General features: G+C 38.0%; 1 protein-coding gene across 8 annotated transcripts in view; it reads right to left on the minus strand.

Moving 5' to 3' along the window:
• Positions 1-23349, minus strand: part of PEX2 (peroxisomal biogenesis factor 2) — a 58955-nt gene that overhangs the window by 25273 nt on the left and 10333 nt on the right. For 2 of the 8 annotated variants that reach the window (XM_044382736.3, XM_044382734.3), the window contains one exon: positions 12564-14428. The exons of 2 other annotated variants lie outside the window; for them this stretch is intronic. In XM_044382736.3, the coding sequence (XP_044238671.1) occupies positions 13494-14411 (918 nt within the window). In that variant the 5' untranslated portion in view covers positions 14412-14428 and the 3' untranslated portion in view covers positions 12564-13493. Of the gene's footprint in view, positions 1-12563; positions 16106-21882; positions 22064-23349 lie in introns of those variants that run through there. 4 more of the 8 variants (XM_044382735.3, XM_026495854.4, XM_026495855.4 and 1 more) reach the window with 4 other exon arrangements.

Genomic DNA, 23349 nt, shown 5'->3' on the forward strand with positions numbered 1-23349 from the left:
GGAAGAGAGCCATGTTTTGTTTTTACTTTAAGTAGATAAAAGACTCTTTGGGGGAAGGAAGATTAGACTTCCTTCTAATGACTTTACAGAGCAGAATTCTGACCAGCAAGCAGCTATTTTGAAATACCAGGTAAACTTTTTAAGTAAATAAAACTACCCCAAAGCATGACTGACTTCTCGGGAGATAATGAATTCAGTCATTGGTAGTAACAAAATGGAATCTGGATATCTGCTTAATAAACCTTTTATAGAGGAATTCTTCAAAAATTCTTCAAGCCTGTGATTTGACAATGACTTGCCAAATGAGTGTTATGGCTAGTAAATCAGTGATTGGAATTGGGGAGGCAGAACTTGGCTTGATTCTTCTCAGAGGAACATTTCCTCAAATAAAAAGATTTGGGAAAAAAAATATAGGAGCTCCCTACCGAACACTTAATTTTTAATATTCACACAGCTGTATAATATTTGCTACAGTTGACTATAACTCTACTAAAGGTACCAGATCTGCTTAGACTTCAAAGTTCTACCGGAATGGACTGATTATTCCAGCAGAAGTTGTGATGGATGCAATGCTGATTTAACTTTGGCTACATTATTTGTCTGTATTCCCCAGATTTTCTAATGTAAATAATTGGATAGCCTAGTGTTTGCTTTGTGTTTCTGAATTCCATTGCTTTGATTTGATATACTTTATATCTCGGACATCAATTTTATCTCAAAATGGAGGTGTTCGTTATGCTGAATGAGGACTTTAGCTGCCTCCATTTTGACCTCAAGCTTTCTGGTTGGGTTCTTCTTTCCCGCTGTCTCTTGGTTCTAGAAGACCCAGGGGGCAAAGCACCCCCAGATGGGAACAGAAACTACCCCCTCAAGCAATAAGGACTGCCCTGAGCCAGCAAGACCCACACATGATTGACTCCAAGACTGTGATGGATTTGACCTTCAATACCTTCACCCACCTTTTCCCCACATTTCCCTTGTGTAAACCTGGAAGTATTTTCAGCACTTTGGAGACAGTCTTTGAGACGGTAGTCCACTAACTTCCTGGTGTTGGCCTCACTGAAATAAACTCCTCTCTTGTTTCACCACTGCTCATTTCTCTGCCTGTGGATTTTGTCAGCAGCAAGTGGTCCAACCTGGTTTGTTTGGGACCCCGGAGCCAGATGCTCTTGCACTCCTGGGCCCTGGCTACATGGACTGACTGTAAGTGTACAGGTATTAACTACCTATATTTAACTGAAGCAAGAAAGTGAGGACAATAAATATCAAAGATCTTGTTTTTATTTAATGTTAGATTAATTAATCCAACTTTAATTTTAGGAAAACGAACTTTCTTTGACAAAGAATGTAAGTTGATAAAAATCAAGTTTCTTTTCAAAGACTTCTGCAATAGAGAAAGTGGAAAGAAAATGGAGAAAGGAAAACAGCTCACTAAGAAAGACGAAGGTTAGTTACACAGCTAATGCGACTTCTGCCTTTTCAAAGGATAAATAAAAGGTCAAGAAGATAAAAATCTGGCTTCCTGGTTCAGGAGGTTGCTGCTCATCTTGGAACATATTCTATCTTCCAACTAATTAGCCCTCATTGAAGACTAGAAACAAGTTCTAACAGATTAGAGTGTCTGGGAGTTAATGTTTTTATTTTAGCAAAGTAAAATATTGTGTCTAGAAGCTACATAAAGCGATACAGGTCGTCCTGCTATCTGGAAGTAGAGCATTCCCATGAAATCTTTCATAAGCCGAAATGGCATAAAATGAAGATGTAGCTACCATTAATTTACATGGAAAAAATTTTGAGCATTCCCAGACCCAAAAACTAACCTCTCTTAGGCTTTTCTGATACCCTATAACATATCTTGCAAACGAATGCACAAAATAAATCAAGATAAAGCACAGATGCTCACAGACACGCTTTCCAAAGCTATGCTGGCTTGATGCTGAGATGTGGCATGTAGTTCCCAGGGAAGGAGCTTGGTGCTGCCAACTCTCACTTGGGGTGCCGATGCCTTCATGTGGGTTTGCTTCAAAACAAATGCTGAATGCTATGTTTGCTTTTTACCTTTTTCTCATAATAGCAAAAATTATCTTTGGATTTTTTTAGCTCAGCAAAAACAGGTACTAATGTAGGTCTTTCCCAAAAGCAACTGCCACTGGCATAATGTGACCTTTAGAAAATTCAGGGATGACTATACCTATTTTTAATGATAGCTGTGTGATCAGAATTGCAGTAAATAAAGGAAAAAAAATATTCAAAATTCAGTGGTACAGTAAACCCATGAACTCATGGAAACTCAAATACTATATCATTTAAAAAAATGAATTCTCATTCAATTTATGGGAAACCCACTCATCAATAGTCAGTTATAGGATGCCTATCATGTGACAGTCACTCAAGATGAAAACAGCAGTAGCAGCAAGAGCAACCACCAAACACCTTTTAAAAAAATCAGTCATTGATGTTAGCTTGATGTAACAAGCTAACTGCCTAAAATAATATTTCAATTTGAGTAGCTTTAAGTGACTAGAAACATGCATCTTTATGGTGTAGCAGGTATTACTGAATTTAGGATACTATCATTGCTACTTAATTAAAAGTATCTTATGTCAGCATGCAGAAGAAAAATCAAAATAATATTTACTCCACCTTATGTGGCAACCTTTCATGGTTTATTGCCATTTGGCGTGAGTTTAGTCTAGAATCAGGTTCAGTATTATAAAGTATTATTGTCTTAGTTATCTATGTCTGAGTAACACATTACCACTTGAAGATTGGGTCCTGTCTGCCAGTTCCCAGAGCTGCAAATGCTTGAGGTATCAAAATTGTGCTGACTCTTTAAGCACTCATTGCATCAGACCATTGCTATGTTTCCTTAATGACTAGAAAAAAACTTTTCTCTCCACTCTGGCCAGATTTTGTCCCTTAGACCTCAGAGCTACATTGCTTATGCTTATGTTTAATGAGGATCTTCCTAAGAACATTTCCTTGACCTTCTGCTGAGAGCCCCTCCATCACAAGGTGTTTGTTAAATCCATGTGTCAACTTAGCTGGCACCATGGTGTACCCAGATATTTGGTCAAAGATTATCCTGGTGTTTCTGTGAGGGTGTCTGGATGAGATTAACATTTAAATTGGCAGACTCTGAGTAAAGCAGATTGTCCTCCACTGCATGGGTGGGACTCATCTGATCAGCTGAAGGCCTGAATAGAACAAAAAGACCAGCCTACCCCAAGCAAGAGAGAATTCATCAGCCCACTGGCCTTCAGACTGGAACTGCAGCTTTGACTTTCCTGGGTTTCTAGCCCACAAGACCCATACTCAGCAGATTTGGAATTTTCTAGCCTCTATAATCATGTAGGCCAATTCCTTGTAATACATTCCTCTCTCTCTCTCTCTCTCTCTCTCTCTCTCTCTCTCTCCATACACACGCATGCACACACACACATACACACACTACTGGTTCTGTTTTTCTGGAGAACCCTGACTAATGTAGACAGGACATACGGCAGGACACTCTGCCATTCTCTCCATCGTCCCTGTCTTGGCCCAGGGCATAAATCCTCTCCCTCCTTTTTCTGCCTCAATCAAAATACCTCAAGCAATTCAACATGCACTCCCCTAAAGTTGATTCCATAAATTCCTCTAACATATACATCTATGAATCCTACTAGTACACATAACTTTTGAGGTACATATTTGTATATAAATCATTGTCATCATTTTGGACTACTTTCCCATGATACAGAGAAGTGGAAGTCCTGGGTCAAAAGCTATGAGTTATTTAAGGATCTTCCTTCATACTGGCAAATAGCTTTCCTCAAATATATATCATTACTGGGACTTCATCAATAATGAACATTCACACTCATATAGTACGTTGTTATTCTAATTAGCATTTCTTTGATTGCTGGCCAAGCAGAACATAGTTTAAAAGTTTATTTGCCTTATTATTTCTTTTTCTGAGAACTGCCTTTTTATATCTTTTTATTCATTTGTTTTTGGGGGAAATAAAGAGGGTTAAAGACACTAACCCTGTATCTTTCATATAATTTGAAAATATGTTTCTCATTTTGTTGCTTGCTTTTACATTTTTATGAGGTTTTTTAATAAAAGAAATATATATTTGTTGTAGAAAATTTGGAAAATGCAGAAAATCACACAGAATTAAATAGAAATTATCCAAATTTCCCAGAGATGGCTATTACCAACATTTTGCTGCAAATTCCTCTAATCTTTTATTGCGGAGATATAGAAATAAATATATACACATAATTTTTTAGGAAAATATAATAATATTGCATATTCTGTTTATAACATTTTCAATTTTTACTCTAGGATATATAATGCAAATCTTATCATGTAATTAATTAATTTATTCATTTTTTTTACAGCATGATTTATTTGACCTATTTCCTGTTGGAAATTTTTGGTTGTTAACCAATTTTTATTGTAGCGAATAGGAAAAAACATCCTGGTAAATAAATCTTCCTATATTATCAGTAGTATTATAGAATTATAATTTCTTACAAAAAATTATGCATATTTTAAAGCTTCTGATACATATAATCAATCTGTTCTCTGAAACAATGCATAATCCTCCATTAATATAAGAAGATGCTCATTTCTCTATACCTCAATAATACTTGGTATGATTATTATAAACAGCACCACCAGATAATAACTTTGAAAATATGTAGGTGAAAATGAGTGTCTCTGATGCTTTACCTTTGCTTTCACATGTATTCTTGTATTTATTCAAATAACTATGGAACACAGACCAAGCACCGTGTTGAGTTCTGAGAAATCAGTAACATCTCCACCCCTTCCTCAATCATCATTTCCATTTCTTGGGTAAAGAGAAATTTGTGACATAGACTTTTCCTCCCAAGTATCCAAGTATCTTGAGAATACATTGTATCTTCTCTATCTCTCAATTACAGTATAGTTACTTCAATAGGACAGTGTCTGCTCTATTATGGCCAACACTCCAAAGGGTAGTTCCATCTGAGTAGTATTTTTTCTTTCTTTCTGATGCATTCCTGATTTTTGCTGCAAACGATGTAATGCAGAAGGTATGGACAAGCCAGTTGAACAATGAACCTCTGGGAGCAATTATGAAATAAAATTGAAAGGCACTCTGATACTGTAGAAAGAGGTGGATTTTGAGTCAGAAAGATCTTAGTTCTCACACTTGCACAGTAACCTTGGACAAATTACTTAGTTGCTTCTTTTGTGAAGTGTCGCACTGAATAAAAAATTCCAGAAGAGTACAAGCCACTGAGCAGAGCTAAGGATTTTCGGGTTGTTTCAGTCAGACCTCATTTGCTACTCAGTCTGTCTCCTTTCACCAACCTTCTCTCTTGTTTTGATACCTGTGTCTTCCCAGGCATCCTTAGTCTTCCTGCTGGCCCTGGAAAATGTGGTTCTCCACTTCAGATGACCAATGTGTGCTTTCTTTTTGAAACAACGCCTTGTGTTATGAACTTGTCTTCCCCCTGCTCATGTACAAACCCTTGCTCTGACCAGACCTTGTTTTCCACAGTGATAACTAATTATCAGGAAAACTGTGAGCTCTTCATGGGCAGAAAACATGTCTTCTGTTTTATCTGTCTTTCCACCCACAGTGCTTACCTAGCAGTGTCTGGCACTCCATAGGTCCTTAATGATTATCTATTGAATCCGAACTATTCATCTGAACTGGGATTTAGAGATTTATGTGTTCAATCTCAAGAGTGTTTTGATTTTCATTTCAATGCCCTTCTTTTGTTTCACCTGAAGATGTCCTGTATCAAGACTGAACCTAAATCTCACCTTTCCTGGGAGGCCTTGTACAGGTCCCCATGGAATAAGTTAATCACATCTCAAGGCTCTCTAGGCATTTTGTCTACTTACTCTCATCATCTTCTCCTTTGGTAGACTCTGATCTCTTATTTATCTTTGGATTCCTAGTGCTCAACATACCGAAGTAAGTGTTCAATAATCATTTTTCTGGACTGAGTGAAGGGGAAGACATGTTTAATCACTCCTATCACTTTAAATTTCAGTTTGTATAAAGGAGAAGTCAGTTTAAAATGTCCTTGAAGAACAGTAAGTAAAAAGATGAAATGTGCAATAATTGGGGGAATTCAGGGGATGAGGAGATGGAATAGGTTTTAATTGGTGGTTCCATAGCTTATGAGTGCATGTATAGGGGCCAACTTCCCCTTTCTCTGTCTGCCTCTAGTTTCTGTCTGGTGCCAGAAGGAAACCCACGGGAGGTGGCAGCACATTCCATGTCATTTCCTATTTTAGCCCTAATGCTCTTCCTTTATAACACACTGCTCTCCGTCGATGATGGAATTCCCAGGACGATGGCAGACTCATGTGCAGATATTTATGCTTCTCAAAACACAGAGGCCTCCGCAGAAAAATGGCCCTGCTGAGACTAGTCCATGGGCCTTCCTTATGTAACTCATTAAAGGAAGTATGTAGGTAACCAGCGCTGTAGTGAAAAGGCAGAGAGGTAAATAAGGATCAGCTTCAGAATCTAATTGCCGATCTTGAAAATCTGTCACTTCGCCCTTGCAAGACCTTCTAACTTTGTGTTGTTAGTAAATTTAATGATCATGCTTTTGATCTGACCTCTCAATTTAAAGATTGAGGTGTTTTTAAAAAGACTGGACTTTAGTTTTCTAAGGCTTTTAGAAGATATTTAACCTTTTCTTGTCAGCATTTCTGAGAAATTTTTATGTGTCATATATGACCTTAGACCATCCTGAATCTATAGGCATTTCTTCCCTTTAACTCCCTATTTTATACTTGAATGCCCATTTCCCATTTGTCAACTTTGAAACACTGGACCAAACTAAACTCAAGCGAGTCTTGGTGGAGGTAATTTTCCCAAGGATCTCTCTCAGGGGTTGCACGGTTAATAGAAAGGTGGACATATCCTCAGTTTTCCATAGCCCTTATGTTTCTCATTCACTGTGAGCTTGAAAGAATAAAAGTAAACATTGAGAAAAAAGAATTTATACTTGGGAAAATTTTTGTTCCTCTTAATATTTTTGGTTTGACGTTGGGAAAAGAAATGAATGTTACTGTTTTCAGACATCAAGTCATTTTGGGGTTTTGAATCTTCTACCAGTTATCCATCCAAGTGTGGAATCAACATAGGCAAGAAAGGAAAGAATAGGGGACTGATTACTTAATTTTTAAAAATAAAACTGATGAGACAGCAAATGATATTCAATCCTATTAAAGAGACTAAGCCCAGACGTTAAAAAAAAATCTTTACATTCCTTGCATTGGGATTGTGTGATATGGTTCCACAATTCAGGGAGATTGGAAATTACAGAACATCTGCAATGAAATTGGTTTTCTGTGGAAAACTGATGAATCACTTACTGCCAATGACTAGAAGGAAAAGCACTTGTTTATGCCCTTATGTAATGAATTTTTATGAGGTGAAGTTTGCTGTTTATAAAAAATACACTTTAAGCTGCTGTAGATGTAAAATAATAGAATTCAGAATTCAGAGAAATGTATTACTGCAAAGACAGTCACTAGCAGAATATTATCTGCTTACAAAACACCAAAACAGGGCTATTACTTCTATAATGGAATTAAAAAAAAAATCTCATCTATCCAGTTGGATTCTAGAAGAAAAAGTATTTAAAGAGACATAGCTGAAATTGACAGCTCCAAAATTGCATGTATTTTCAATGAAAAGTTATTAATTCTCTTATTGTGCTCCTGAATTCCAACTGTGTTTTCCCTCAAAGCAAGAATGCCACCAAACATTTTAAATTAAAAATGGCACTCCTAATATACACTACAAAAGACAAACTGGGGGTGCTGTCCTCTCTACACTGTTAAAGAAGTGCTTGTAGAAATTTTCCCATAATAGTACCATCAGTTGCTCTGCTTAGTATTTGTGAGGGGGTTCATGATCAAACCCCAAACTCCCTTGCCTTCTTCAAACACTTCCTAAGCACTGCACTGTGCTGGTCACACGTTTTGGGGGAAGTGCCATGAGAGAAAGATAGAGACAGAGAGAGAGACAGAGAGAGAGAGAACCTCTGTCCTCATCGAGCCTACAGTCTATTTCGCTGTTTGAGAAAGAGTTATCTAGTTGAAACTGAGGATATTCTAGTAGGTTTGAAAAGGGGCTCTAAGAAATATCACATGCAATATTGGATGGGAGGTGCTTGCTTTCAAAGAATATATTTGCTCTTTTGTATTTGCTCTGGAGCAAAGCATTTTTAAAGCTTTATTGCTTTACAAATTGACCATACTGTAGTATTTTATAATTTTTGTTGACTAAAAAGGCACTTTTACAAATCGATGTGGATTTAAAAGAATAGAGGCTATTAGGAGAGGATGCTATTTCCTGAATGCTTAGTGAGATATGATTACTAGGGAACCATCCTGGACACCTCTCAGAACAGTAAAGTCTCTGGTTCACTTACTCAGAATTTTGACTATGTAGATAAAGTCTCAGCTGAAGTTCAAGTTTGCAATATATCTTACTAGTAAACCAAACCATAAAAATACCTCAGAAATATCAGCATTTTTGTGTCCACATCTGGAAGGAATAGAGATCCTGGGTCAGATCCTGGGTCTTGACTCTTTGTTGAGGAAATACAGGCATCTTACAGGCTTAGGCGAACTGATACTATAAAATATTCATGTCAATTGTTTTGATCTGGTGTATGAGTTCTAGATATTTTAAAGTAAGTAAACTACACTTATTTAAAAATACCATACATTCATTTATAAACATCAAATACTTTTGGAAAAGGGAGTGGGCATTTTTTACCATTTTGTTGCCTACATACTTCTAAGTGGTTAAAAATGTATATATTACATGGAATCAAATTTAATATTTAATTTAAAATGTCTGAAATAATTCAGACTCTTTCAACAGTTGTGGTTGTCCAGAAAGGCAGGATTTTATGCAAAAAATGGATATGTCATGCAAGAAATGGATACTCTAGGATTTTTTAATCTCCTAAATTTACATTTTTAACTTATTTACTAGCTATGCAGATATTTTACCTTTGAAATGAACTGAAACAAAATTGGCCACGAGATTTTAAAGAAATAAATAACTGGTTGGTGTAATAAAAAAGTATTACATGCTCAATGTAGAAAGTTTGGGAAATATAGAAAAATGTAAAGAAGATTAATGTCGAATAGTAATATATGTATGTTCCTGCTCATCTCATGACAAGTGCCTATTTGTCTAATTTCAAGATATATATGGGTCTATCGAGATCATATCGTATTTACTATCCAACTTTCTCCATGTTACTATTGTATTGTGAGCACTTTCCCATGTAATTGAAATTATTTATATATGTTTTTGCACAATTTTTTTCATGGTATTTATAGGACATTGAGTCAATTAAACAGCTATACTATTTTATTTCCCTATTATTGAGGATTTGTGTCATTTCACATCTTATGAATAGTATTATAGTGAAAATCATTTCAATAAATCTATTTTCAAATTCTTATAATTTCCTTGAGATAAATTCTTAAGTTCAATGGATATAAACATGTCCCTACCCACTTGATTTTAAAATCAGCTTTACTTAACTTAGTAGATTTAGGTTTTATTGGGATTTCAGCACAGGATGGGTTGAATCTGTTAGTGAGAACAAGTTACTCTACTGCTAAATGGAAGGAAAGTGAACTACCTCTTGAATCCCATACTTTTGGATTTTCTGGCCTCAGGAGTGACTTGGATTAGTCTTGTTTGAATTGTTCTTATTGGCAGAAAACAACTCAAGGCAATGTTCAATGAAGTCCATTGGACAACCTGATAATGATGCTTACTTTTAAGAAAAATGACATTTTAAAACCATAAGCTTTGTCTTGAAAATATCAAGAGATAATAAGTGATGACTTGGGAACAGAAAGGCACAATCTGTCATGTTTCATGATTTACATACTCTTTGAAGGAATAAAAACCCCAGACACACAAGTGAAACACTTGTCAACTTACTTGTGATGAATATAAACATATTCTACATAATAGCTTTACCTGGAGAGAACCATGGAGCATCAGTTCTATAGATAATATGGCCAATGGTTTTGGCTGCAAAATGTGTTTGGAATTGTTCTGTTGCTGAAAATATCTTTTCTTAATTCAGTTAATACTTCACCTATGAAGTACTATAAGGAAAACTAGCTTTTTGTTAAAAGCAAATGTTCTAAGTGAATCAAGTTTTTGCCTGTAAGTGCCAACATATTTTGAAGCCTTCCTCAAATATAACAATACTAATGTTCCTGCCTTCTTAGCCAAATTATACAGAATATAAGGTACCATTTATTGATGATCCGAGCTCATTTTTTAAACTGTTATAATTATTCATTTGGTCCTTAGAGCCTGTGTGTCCCTGCTCTGTCAAAAGACTATAAGGTTTTTTTTTTCATTGATACCAGTTTTTTAAAAATTATTTATAACTGTAAACTCTTGCTTTCATCATTTTTCTCCCTCCTCTTACCTGTTATTTTCAGTCTGTTGTTGAAAGTTCATTAGAATTCTATTCAAAATAAAGCAGCTTCTAAATGGGGACTCAAGGAAATACCTAGAGTAGAGCTTTGGTGTGTGGAATCTATGAAAATATATTCTGGTTTCCTACAGCTTTGTTTACTTCCAGGTTCCTGACCATTTCAGATAGTGACACTGTTAATGTACCACAAACCTAATAGAAATGATAACGATCATCGGTAGTACCAAATTGCCTTTTGAGTAGGTTTTCTGGCTTTTACTCATACCTATCTATACATTAATCACAGGGATCCTTTAAAAATAGGAACTTGTAACTTCTCTGCTTTCTCCTACTTGGAATAAATCAGATATTTTTTTTCACCATGGCCTAGCTGGCTTGACCCTGTGCCCCCTCACCTCATCTCTCCCTTGTCACTCTAATTCCTACTGCTCAACCAGGAATGGACTCTTGTCTCAGAGCTTGGGTACCTGCCATTTCCTTATCCACCTCTCCTCTGCTTGGCATTTCCCCTCAGTTCATTCACATCTCTTTTCAAACTTCAACTCCTTAGGAGGCCTTCCATGAGTATTAAGTTTAAACAGAATCCCTCACACTCTCCATTCCCTCGGCCTGTTTTCTTTTTTTCTTCAGAGTACTTCCAACACCTGAAATTATCTTACACATGTGTTTATTGTCTATTATTCCTCCACAAATGTAAACTCTATGAGAGTAGGGTTTTCATTTATAAGTACATCTCTGCCTACAGAAGAATGCCTGTAGGGGCTTAATAAGTAATTTTTGATAGGATGATGTTATTTAACTCCCATTACAGTCCTAAGAGGTAGATATTACTGAATGTCCATTTCATAGGTTGATCAAATTGAACCTTAGAGGAGTTAAATAAACCTATCCAAAACCCACTGAGTTCTGAGGCAGGGGGTGTTGAGAGCAAGGAAGCACGACATGCCTTTGACTGGTATGTGCTTTAGATATGATCACTGAAGCAACTGGAGACATTATGTACACAAGCAGCAAACATGATTGGAGAACAAGTTACACTGAAGAGAAAAAACAGTGTGTAAAAGTTTTTATTTTCCCCAGGGAGATGCTCATAAGTGATGCTTAGGTTCTTGAGGCTAAAGCAGAAATGTGTCATGTAGCTAAATATGACCCAGTTATACGGAACCATGAGCACTGAGACCACTGGGGAGTAGGAACAGAAGCACCGGTGTTAGAGCAAGTCTCCTGGCAGTGCACAGGGAGACAGAGACCGAATGGGGTCTGGGACCATCAGAGCAACTTAGCCAGCAGGCCACTGTCTCTGCAGTGAGTTGGAGTTCCCTGAGGCAGCACTTGAGTACACAAGTTAGTCCTAAACTGAATCATTTTAAGTTGAACACTTCCTGCCATTAGTGTGTTGGCAAGAAAAACAAAAATGGAAAACCATACAGAAAAATAATGGAGAGACAGTATTAGATGTGGTTAACACTAGGCTGGTCGCTCAGCTCCTCCAGGGATGGCTGGGTTGCCCAGCTGCGGGAGTGGGGTCAGCAGGCTGCCTGCGGTAGTCAGGTCCTTTAGCACCTGCCTCAGCTGCAGAGAGCTGTCATGCTCCAGGTCACACCCTTCCCAGAGCACATGGCTAGTGACTGAGAGCTGTAGGTAAAAAGGCCTGACCACTTTGACCCAATCCAGGCCCAAGTACTTCAAGTTCCTTGCAACATGTACTTCTGCAGAACCCAATCTCTGATATTAGGTTTAGTTGTTCAGCTAACAAAATGTCTCTATTGGTACACTGGCACTAAGACAGGTAGGTTCTGGTTATCCAGTGATGAGTAAAACAGACATACTCCCTGACCTCCTGTGGGTAATCACTTAGTGAGGGGGTAGATGTTAAATAAAAATACAAAATTAAAAAAAAATATATTGTACTAAGTGCCATTAGTGTCTATGGAAAAACATAAAACCTCCATAATACTGACAACTCTATTAGTTAGCATATATGTAAAGTAATATTTTCATGTTAAAATGATAACAATATGGGTATTTATTAAGAACGCACTTTATCGAAATAACACTAGAACAAAATTGTTGGTATAACAAAATGTTTATTTTTTTAATCCTTTTAAATCTGTAATCAAGTCAACCATTCAGTTACTTATGTCCTTATCAACCCAGATCACTGGTAAAATTAAAGAATGCAGACTTTTGATATTTAAAAAGGCAAATGTAGACTCTAGTAGGGATCTGTTGTTTATAGCTGCCCACCATCCACTATTCTTATAATGGCACTTGAGTTTCCTGTGGTGAACTGCCTGCTCTCCTACTATGGGTCCATGAGGTAAACATCTAGTAATCAAGAGCAGTACTTTCCTGTTCTGTTTCACACATGTGTAATCCCAGGCAGACCAATGACAAGAAGGTCCTGGACTTAGCCGGAACTATTATGCAGGAAGCGCTCATTCCAGCGGGATCACAAAGCTGGCAGAACATCAGTCTGGAGCTCCTGGTGGCCATCATTTTGCCTGAGAATGAAGCCAACTGACCCCCTCAAAACAGGTTTTAGAGAAAAGCTTAAAATTACAACTGGGGCACTAGATCTTAAGGCTCAAAACAACAGGGTCTTACTGTCAGATTATGATGTTATAACACCATCTCTGAAAATAAATACACACTCATCCCAGAGTCTCTGAAATCGTTTTAGAATCTAACCTCTTTCCAGGAAGTAGCAAAATAAAAGAGCATTTTTAGTAGTCTGACAAAAACTGTCAATTATTCTTGACATTAAAAATTGAATGCAATGATTTAAAGAAAAGTAACAAATTATTGTTTACATAATATATTCAGAATCATGTGGTTTCTAGTGATTAGACTTTAGTCATGCTTGGAAAGGAACAGAAGACAGTGGCTGAGAAGCACATACCCTCATAAAAGACACCTGAACAGTATGCCTAGGATGACTAATATTAAGGATCTGAACATAATACAGTTTTCCTCAGAGGAAACAATCTTAAGTTTCTAAAGAGCATTCACTTCTGACATCTCGATTCCTGATTTCAGTGGCTGCACACTGTGTACCTCTGTGCCACACTTAGGACACGTAAAGTACACGTCAAATAAGAAACTACTCTTAACACAGTAGTAACAGAAGATATGCTCACATCCTATGGTGTGAGGCATGGTGGGCCACTCTCCACACAGAGAACACTGTTTGCCGCTGGTGGCTAATGTATTGTCACTGTTAGGAGCACCAGTAAGAGGAATACACCACGAAGACAACTTAGCTTTCAACTTCTGGATATTAATAAGTGGTAAGAGAAAAATCAGAAACTCTGCAAAACCATGCCAGAGAAGTTCCCTATTCATATACTCAAAGCCAACTTCACGTATGTTTTGGGGCTTGCAAGATACAGAATGAATGCCTAGGAGACGTTCTGTCAAAGTAGCAAACTTGCCCCTCTGAAGGAAAATCAGGAAATTGATCAGTCCACCTAATTTCAAAAGTCCAACCACGATATTCACACACTGCCTGGCTTTCCCAAATGACGCCAAATGACGGTTTCGAAACAGGTCATAGCAGCGCTCTTCCAGCCATGTCCCGCCAATCGTACACACAGCATACCACAGTTTCTGATTCTTACTGGGTGGCTGGTACCTCAGCTTTGGTGAAAAATCATTTTTGTACTGAATATTCAAAACGGATTGTCCCACAGTGGCATTTTTAGAGTAGATGGTGAATCGCCACAAGAAGAGCCACAAGAACGCTTTTACCTCTGGTTCAAAATGGGCTAACAGCCCTGGCTTAAATCCATGAAAGCACTGAGAAAACTGGGACCAAACTAGCTGCTCCAGGGCCTTGTTCAGTTCAAGTGCATCCAACTGACTTATTCTTAGCACTCTGCTTGTCCTTTTCATGTTCTCTTCTCTGGAAGCCATGTCTTCTTTGAAGGTCTCTAGGGGTAAAGTACAATTAGGGAACATCAAACATTTGCAAGCTTGTACCATCTCCTCAACTTACGCATCGAAAACTGTGATACACAAATGACCAGGGCCCACTGAAGATGGAGCTGGCAGTAGGTGTCAAACAGCAGTGAACAATCAATCACCTCTTACATGGAACCTTCTTTTTCTCCCCCCTCTCCTCTCTCCCTCCCTCCCTTCTTTTCTTTGCTATTCTTTTTTTGGACCCTCCTCATCAAAGGAATGTAGCAAAGGTTGTACATCAAAGGTTGTAGCAAGTTGTACCCTTTTCCCACAAATTACCTCCAAGTAATCCTCCTAGGTCATTTTAGCAGGGAGATCATAAAATCCTGATGCTAACAGTGACAAAGCTAAGAACATGACTAGTGGAGAAATACATGAACTTAATAAATACAGTGAACGCTATGGAACATTCCAATGAACGGTAAGTCAAGACCTCAGGTTAACTGCCAGTACTTCTACTGACTCCAAAGTATATATTTTTTTAACAAGTCATTTAATCTTTCTGAAATATCTTTTATATCCATAAAGTTAGGAGAAAAAAATTAAATGAACTATCAGTGTTTATTATGCTATCACATTATTGCAGAAAATAAATAGTAGCACAAAGCAACATGAATGCAGAAATGCTGTTATTCAGATACTAAGATACACATCATACAGTTTTCTAAGAAAATTATGTTGTAAAAATAAATACTAAGACCATTTCATAAATAAACTAAGGAATCATAGAGGTGCTAAGGGGACAAAAATCTTTTAAAATGAAATAGAAAAAGCTGATTAGTGGTTAGCTAGGTATGACTGACTCATTCAAAACACACTTATTAAACACCTATTATGTACAAGCAATGGTGATTAAAACACTCAGTGGCTGTTATTGCCAAGGAGTATACAGACCAGTTTAGATATTTTACTTATTGTTTAAAAAATGGTAAACCCAAACTATGACAAGAAATCCGTTTAAATTTAGTTTCTAAAATGGCCCTGACCACATGGAGCTTGATCTTGATCATGCATGATCTCTGGGCCTTCAAAAGGCCTAGTGCACTAACAGAACGCTAAGATACAGAGGGAGGCAGGTGTCCCACTGAGTTCACTGTCACCGACAGTGTGGCAATTGTGATCTTGGACAAGTCATTCACCTAGTTCTGCTTTATTTTTTTCGCTTACAAAACTGAAGGCCAGAGATAAAATGACCTCTAAGCTCCTTTCAAATTCTATTTATGATTTTTACTAAAAAGATTCTAAATGTAATTTGTTAGAAGTTAAAGGACTAAAAGGTTATCCTGAAATAAAGTTGTACCTCTTGAAACTGGGAATGTCTCTGACAATTAAAGAGGTTTTGCAGAGGGATGTTTTTAAATTACTCATGGATCCTGGACGACTTAGTGGCAGAAGACGACATGCTTAACAAGTTCAAGTATAGGAAACAAAAGTGCCTACTGAATAACCGCTGTTTACTGCTGCTTTCCTCTCAATCTAGACATTTGACAGGAATGCTTTTCTCCCATATATGTCATCTGTCTTCTGGGGTGATCTCACCTTTTTCCCCTTCCTGCAGCTCCCTCAAAATTTCAATGCTTAGAGCTATGGCAGGAGGGATTTTTGCTGCAAGTTCTGTGAAATCCTTGCCTCATACTAGCCAGGAGCTACAGGAAAAGAAGAAGGGGGTTAGAACCGAGTTCCCTTTCTTCTCTCTACAAATCTCATCAATCCCCAAGGTTCTGCTCTTTGCCCCAAATATTTTTCTAATCCATTCACTACTCTATCCCCTGCAGGCCTCTTCCTAAATTCAGCAGCTCTCATCTCTCTGTTGGATTACATCTAATTGGTCTATCCCACCTTTTGCCTTTTTCAGTGCATTTCCCACACTGCAGTTGTTCAAACACACAAGCCTCCCAAACTACCCCAGCTTGCTTTCCTTCCTAATCTGCTGACCTCTAGTCACAAGGTGCCCCCTTCTCTTGTTCCCTAGTGAACACTTATGGTCTGTTCCCTCCATCTGGAACAGTACGTTCCTGTTCCTTACTTGAAAAACTCAGTTTTCAGTTTTTAAGTACTAAATTTTTAATAGTGGCTTAGGCATCACTTCCTCCTGACTCTCCAAACTTGGGTTGGCTGCCTCTTCTAGTTGTTCCCTTAGCACTCCGTTCTTTCACTATCTTGGCCTTTATGTACTGTACACAGGCTACATTTTAAATTGTTTATTTCCTCCACTAGAGGATAAACCCCATTGCAAAGATGTCTTGTTACAGTTGAATCTTAGCAACCAGCACAGCACCCTGTACACATAATGCATACGACACAGAGTAGATGAATAGGATAAAGTCAGGGGTAGGTGAAGGATAGGAAATACAAATTCCTACCCAATAGCCTTTAAAACTATTTCAAATTATCATATCCAGACTATTGATTATTACCTATCTCAACACGTTTGTTGTACATCAGCTGTTTACCAGTTACTAATGTAATAGTAAAACTGACATAGTCTCAACCCCTTGTGGAGACTACAATGTAGTGAGGTGAGGGGTGGGTAAGAATGTGCTATATAAAATAATAAAGAGGCAATTACAATAAGATGTTAGGAGTGATATCCAAGAGGAAATCCAGGGCATTACCTCTGACACTAGACCTCAGAAAGTCAGAGGAGGCTTCACAGAGAGGTAATATCTAGGCAGCTACCTGATATCAGCACTGTCAGGCTGGCAAAGGAATGCTATTCCAAGCAGAGGGAGAGCAGGTGACAAGGACTGAAGGTGCAAGGACAAAAGGCTGGAAAGGAAAGCAGGAGACCAACAGTAAAGGCCAAACTGAGGAGGCTGTATTTTATCAAGATGTTAATGGGGAGCCACCAGATAGTTTAAGAAAAGAACTAATCAAATTTGCATTTTATTTTATTTTTTTTTTTTTTAAAGATTTTATTTATTTATTTGACAGAGACGGCCAGTGAGAGAGGGAACACAAGCAGGGGGAGTGGGAGAGGAAGAAGCAGGCTTCCAGCGGAGGAGCCTGATGTGGGGCTCGATCCCAGATCTCCGGGATCATGCCCTGAGCTGAAGGCAGACGCTTAATGACTGCGCTACCCAGGGGCCCCCAAATTTGCATTTTAGACAGCTTGTTCTGGCCACATTCAGAATGGATTTGAAGCCGAAAAGTCTCGAGGCAGAGAGACCAGTTAAGATGACTGTTACATGATTATTAAAATGATCAATGAGAAAGTCCCGATAGTCTAAATTATAGTATCAGTAGGGATGGAGAAAAATAGGTATCCTTAAAGCTCTGAGGAGTCAGAAGTGATAGGATTTAATGAGAAATAAGCCAAGGATAACTGACTTGAGTAACTGAGTGGATGATAGTCCAGTTCTCTGAAATAGGAAACACATGCAGTGATACAGGTTTGAAGGAGAGGTAATAACACAGTAGTGTTAGAGATCTGAGGCTCCCATGAGACAGCTAGAGCTCAGTAGGCAGTTGTGTGGAGACATGAGAGAAAGTGTGGGTGGAGATTTTGAGTGTGGGGTCCCTTTAGTAGAACTAATCTACTTTAAAGCTACTCAAACACTAAGATCAGGAAGGCAGTGAACTAAGCAAGAGCAGTAGATCCTGCCCACTTAAAACATGCTCAGCTTTCTTTGTGATAATATAATCTTATTCTCATAGTTTTCCTGTTCCAGCTAGCATGGCTCTTCATTGGTTTTATTCACTGCCATTACGTACATCTTTGGGCTTTCAATCTTTCTATGCTGCGGTCTTCACCATCAGTCCTGTAGTCTCACTGTTCTTCTCAGCTAGTGATTTTCAAATTTGAGCATTTATCATGATCACCTGGATTTCTTAGACTGCAGGGTCTCGGTTCCACAGTTTCTGAATCAGTAAGCCTCGAATGGGAGCCAAGAATTTGCATTTCTAACAAGCTTCCTGGTGATGTTGAGAATGAATGGGCTAGTCCACTTCAAAGCGAACTTCGTCATTCTTCTGGCATATCTACCATCCATATAGCTCTGTGCTGCTGCCAGCCCTCCCACTCATTTCTGTTTAGTTCTCATCCCTATATCCACAGTGGCTGTTACAACTCTTGCACTGACTCTGGCTCTCCCTTTCTTCGGTTAAGTAGACCCTGTGAGATTAGAGACTACTCATGAATTCCACAAACTCTATGGACATCAATACACCTAGCCCTGATGGGTGCTTGGGATGCAGAGATAAACAAAACATCCTGGTTCTCACTTAAGGACCCTAACCCTTCCAGTAAGGGAAGCAGGCAAGTAAACAGACAACTAGAGTAGTAACAGAGGTATACGGTATCGCAAGTTCTCAGAGATAATATATAACATTTTGAAACTATCTCAACAGAAAAAGAATTCTGAAATCCATTCAAAAAATCATCAGTAAATAAGATTATTTTTCTCACTTTTTCTGCAGTTTACAGATTTTCTATAACTTATAGGCATTATGTAATTGAGGGAAATAACTAGAACATTTTTTTTTGAAACCCCAGAAGCAAACCAAAATCCACAAAATTATTTGTCTACAATTACCAAATCATCTCTTTCTTACCTCATTACCACCTCTGGGATAAAGTACAAACTTCTCAGACACAACCTAGCCCAATTCTGTCTCCATCTCTGCAAGCAGACAAGCTACTCCTCTCCAGTGGAGTCCTTAATTCCATGCCATCCCTCAGTCCTAACTCTGTGCCTTTTCTCATGTACCTAAAACACTCACCTTCCCTGCCAACTCTTCCCACTGCCCACAACTCTCTGCCCTTCACATTCCAACTCTATTTCAACATTCTCTGTGAAACCTTCATAACTATCTCCAACTCCTATAATCACCGCCTTTAACTCTGACAGCAACTGTCTGTGCCACTCACTTGAGCCCTCAATCAACTGTCCTGTGATTTCAGTCGTGCCAGTACATCTTTTTTCCCTAGTTTATCTGTAAGCTAGTTAAGGGAAAGTGCCTTATCTTATACTTACTTCTCAAAGCACCTGCCACCTAAAAAGATTCTGATTTCTACTCAGTTTTCCTCATGCAAAATTCTACAATCATTCATGGTATGTGGGAATATAGCACATGACTCCTCTACTGTCATAGTGTCTACAATTCTGTATCTTCCCCAGATTTCATATTCCGTGGTGAGAAAGATAAGGGAAGCTCTCTCATTGTCAATTACCCTTGAAAGGCTCTGACCATATTGGACACAGACAGAAGTCCAACACTACCAGTTCCTTCCTCTTACCTCTCTCACACCCCCAAAACACTACCAGTTCCTTCCTCTTACCTCTCTCACACTGGATAGATTACTATTTTTTTCAGTTGGATATCAGATGAAATACATGGCTTGTGTTACTTAGAGGGCTAATTATGCCAATTCATGTATCTCTAAATACTAGAGTCATAATCAGTTCTGCATTGCAGCTGATGGATATGTTATTAATTATAGAATATACCACAAAAATGGGCTCACAGCAGTTGCTCAATAAATGTTGACTATGTGCAACGGAATGAGTAGTTTGGTAGCTAATTGGTATACTGACAGAATACTATATGAGAGCATCTGGATGAACTGGATGGTGAGGGAAGCCTTCTCTCCCTCAGGTTCCTTACTTGTATTTAGTGAATAACTGGTCTGAGGGAGTGGTTTCTCAGAAGAATCATCCATTTCAAATGCTTCATTTCTCGAAGAATCATACTTAACATTTAGCAAAGATCGGAATTTTTAATGGCTGCCAGAAAAGGAGACTTAACACACTCTCTAACCAATCCAATATTTAATAATCCTTATTATCGAAAAATTCTTTCTTATCCCTTCTGTTACAGTTTAACATTTTTTTTTTCTTTTCTCTTTTTCTCCCCAGGCCTGGCCTCAGTGTAGATTAAGAACAGCTGGGCTCGATCTCCTCCCTATGTAAGACTCTTTAATGGACCAAAAGACTATCATTAAACTGTTCTTCAGCCCTTGCTTTTCCAGATGAATAATTTGTCTATTTTTTTTTGTTTCAGGTTTTATTTTTCAACATTTTAGTCATTTTTGTAACTTCTTTCAGTTTAAACATAAAACAGACACTGTCCATTACACACCATAGTTAAAATGGAATATTCCTCCTATGCTCTATATTCCTATTTAGGCAACTGTGACAGAGTAGAAAAAAGCATATTTAAAATCAATCAGACCTGAGCTCAAGTTCCAGCTTTGTCACCTACTTGCTATGTGATCTTAGAAAAAGTCATTACCCTCAGATTCTCTTTTTCTTTTTAATTTTAGGGAGAGGAGTGGGGGGCGGGGAGAGAACACGAGCAGGAGGGGCAGAGGGAGAGAATCTCAAGCGGACTCCATGCTGAGCATGGAGTCCAACACGGGCCTGATGTCAGGCTTGATCTCACATCCTGAGATCATGACCTGAGCAGAAATCAAGAGTCCTATACTTAACCGACTGTGCCACTTAGGCACCCCTACCCTCAGATTCTTCAAAAAGTTGGAAAGAACAACTACTATACACACAAAGTTGTTGAGATTAAACCAGATAATGTTATAAAAGTGGTCTGGAAACTGGAAAGTATTATTACTATATTATTGCTGCTTTGGCTAGGGATGGGCATAAGAAGAAAAAGACTCTGAGTCGATTTTGGCAAATTTATTTCAAAAGACTGAAATTTTCATTATTACTTATATTAATGCTTCAATCAATCTGTGGTGAAAGAACGTTTTTCCCCAGGAGATACTAACTACAAAATTAAAATATAATTGTGGCAGTTAAATAGTGAACATGATGTCACTATTATGTGTGTGCAGGTGGGGGACTAGATGGGACAGATGGGAAGGGGCAGAGACATGGTTCAGTGGAACACATCACACTCCTATATCTTATCTGAAAGGAGATTATGGAGGGGGAATTCTGAGAGCATGGGAATGGGTTCCAGCATGACCTGCTCCTTTGGTTATTTAACCCTCATCGATATGGTAATGCCTATTATCTGGAAGCAAAGAAACTTCAGGAATGCACACTGATAATATCTGACTCTAGGGTGCTTTGCTGAGCAGGGCATGGTACAGGCAGTCCAGACAGGCATCCAATTTTGGTTCATCACTAACGTGACACTCCGTTCCTCTTCCTTTCCTGTCTCCTCTTTTGCGCAGATACATTTATTCTAGAATATTGGCTTTAGAGAAGGGCAGGGCCCAGGAGTAGAAGAAACTAGTAAAACAGAAATAACTATAAGCTCAATCAATCTGATCATGGAATTCTTTTCCCTTTGCTGCTGTACAACAATATTTGTCCATAATAGGTGTAAAGCACAGAAAAATATCATAAATACCTTTAAGTCACAAAGTTATTTTCAATATAACATAGTAAATGTGTTTTAGTGAATCCTAATTCTCTGACAAATGGCTCAATTTAACTAATATTTTTTGAGCGCTTACCAAATGCCAGGGAACCTCCTAGGTACCAGGGATTCAATCCAAAAATTTAACTTTCAGTTCACTTTTATTCAAGCATTTTTAAAGAAAACAGGATGTTACTATAATCAGGACTAGGCACTGATCTCTGAAGCAAAGAAGAAATTTTGAAATGTGAAGACACCATGAAGGATCACAAAACTTCCTAGACAGAAAAGAAAAAAAATGGCATTTAAGACACAAGAACAGGTTGTGCAAACTCCAGATCATGCAAGCCATGAAACCTGGCTATGGTTTATCTGGGAGATACTGAGAGGGGTTCCAACAGGGGCTGCCTCCTCAGTGATTTAATTCGCATTCACTGTGGCTGCGCTTGTTACCGGGAAGCAAAGACTCAAGTCATCTGCCATGACTGCACAAAACAAGCCTGCAGGAGAGGCTGGCTGAAGAGTGAACCCACTGCAAAAAGCCCACTGTAGGGAAACCACAATGATTTCATAGGCATGAATTATCACTGAAGAGAAGAGACATAATGAGATATATTTTTAAAGGATGAATCTGATAGCAGAGTTCAATAAGACTGAAGAGAATGAAGGCTGCAGCTCCCAGAGACCAGTTGATTCCTGCAACAATGCAAGGCCCTTACTGAAGGTGCTAATAACTTTCTGAAAAAGTTAAAGTAACGACCTGCTTCATTAAGAACTAATCAAAATCAAAAAGATTATGGCGCCTTCACATTTTTAAATAAAAAATCCCCAACGCTTTTTTTGTAAACCAGTACTTTCTGATTCTGTTACAGTGACTGCCATCCACACCCAATTATTAGCCAGTCTATTTCTACTTACCTTCAGGAATTTAAAGTAAGGTTTAGCGATCCCCATATTATTGGTTCTTGCAGATTAGTATCTAGTTTCACAAAAGTACACTCCAACTTAAATAGTTAAAAAAAAAAAAAACCAAACTAATCTTTTTCTTTAAAGCTGGGATTGTTCAGAATTGAAACGAACATCATCAGATTTAATTCAAATTGATTTTCCCAGAATGTCAAAAACAGGCAATACCTTTTCCTATTCTGCCATGAAATCTCATTCTTTTAATACACAGTTCTATAACCCTTTCCCTTCCCAATCCGCACTTCCCAAACTGTACTAATTTAAGATTCTAAAGGGCCAACCTAGGGGAAACATTTATGGTCATGTAAAGAGACTTATAAAAATAATTAATTAAAAGTATAATTGGCACTACATAATATGTGTTTAGTGAAGGATACTACTACATTAAGGATATGGGAAAAAGATGCTCAAGGCAAATTATAGCATCTATAGGGTTAGTGTGATTAACTTATCACATAAATATGTTTAAGACAAAATGATCTAGCACAAAAAACTATTAAAAAGGTCTCCTGCTGACATTTTATCACTAGACACGTCATACTGCTTTTCTTTCACAGAAGAAAAAACAACTGAAATTCATTTACTAAGAGCAGAGATA

Source organism: Ursus arctos, unplaced genomic scaffold (genome assembly GCF_023065955.2).
Source record: "Ursus arctos isolate Adak ecotype North America unplaced genomic scaffold, UrsArc2.0 scaffold_6, whole genome shotgun sequence".
Classification (NCBI taxonomy): Eukaryota; Metazoa; Chordata; class Mammalia; order Carnivora; family Ursidae; genus Ursus; species Ursus arctos.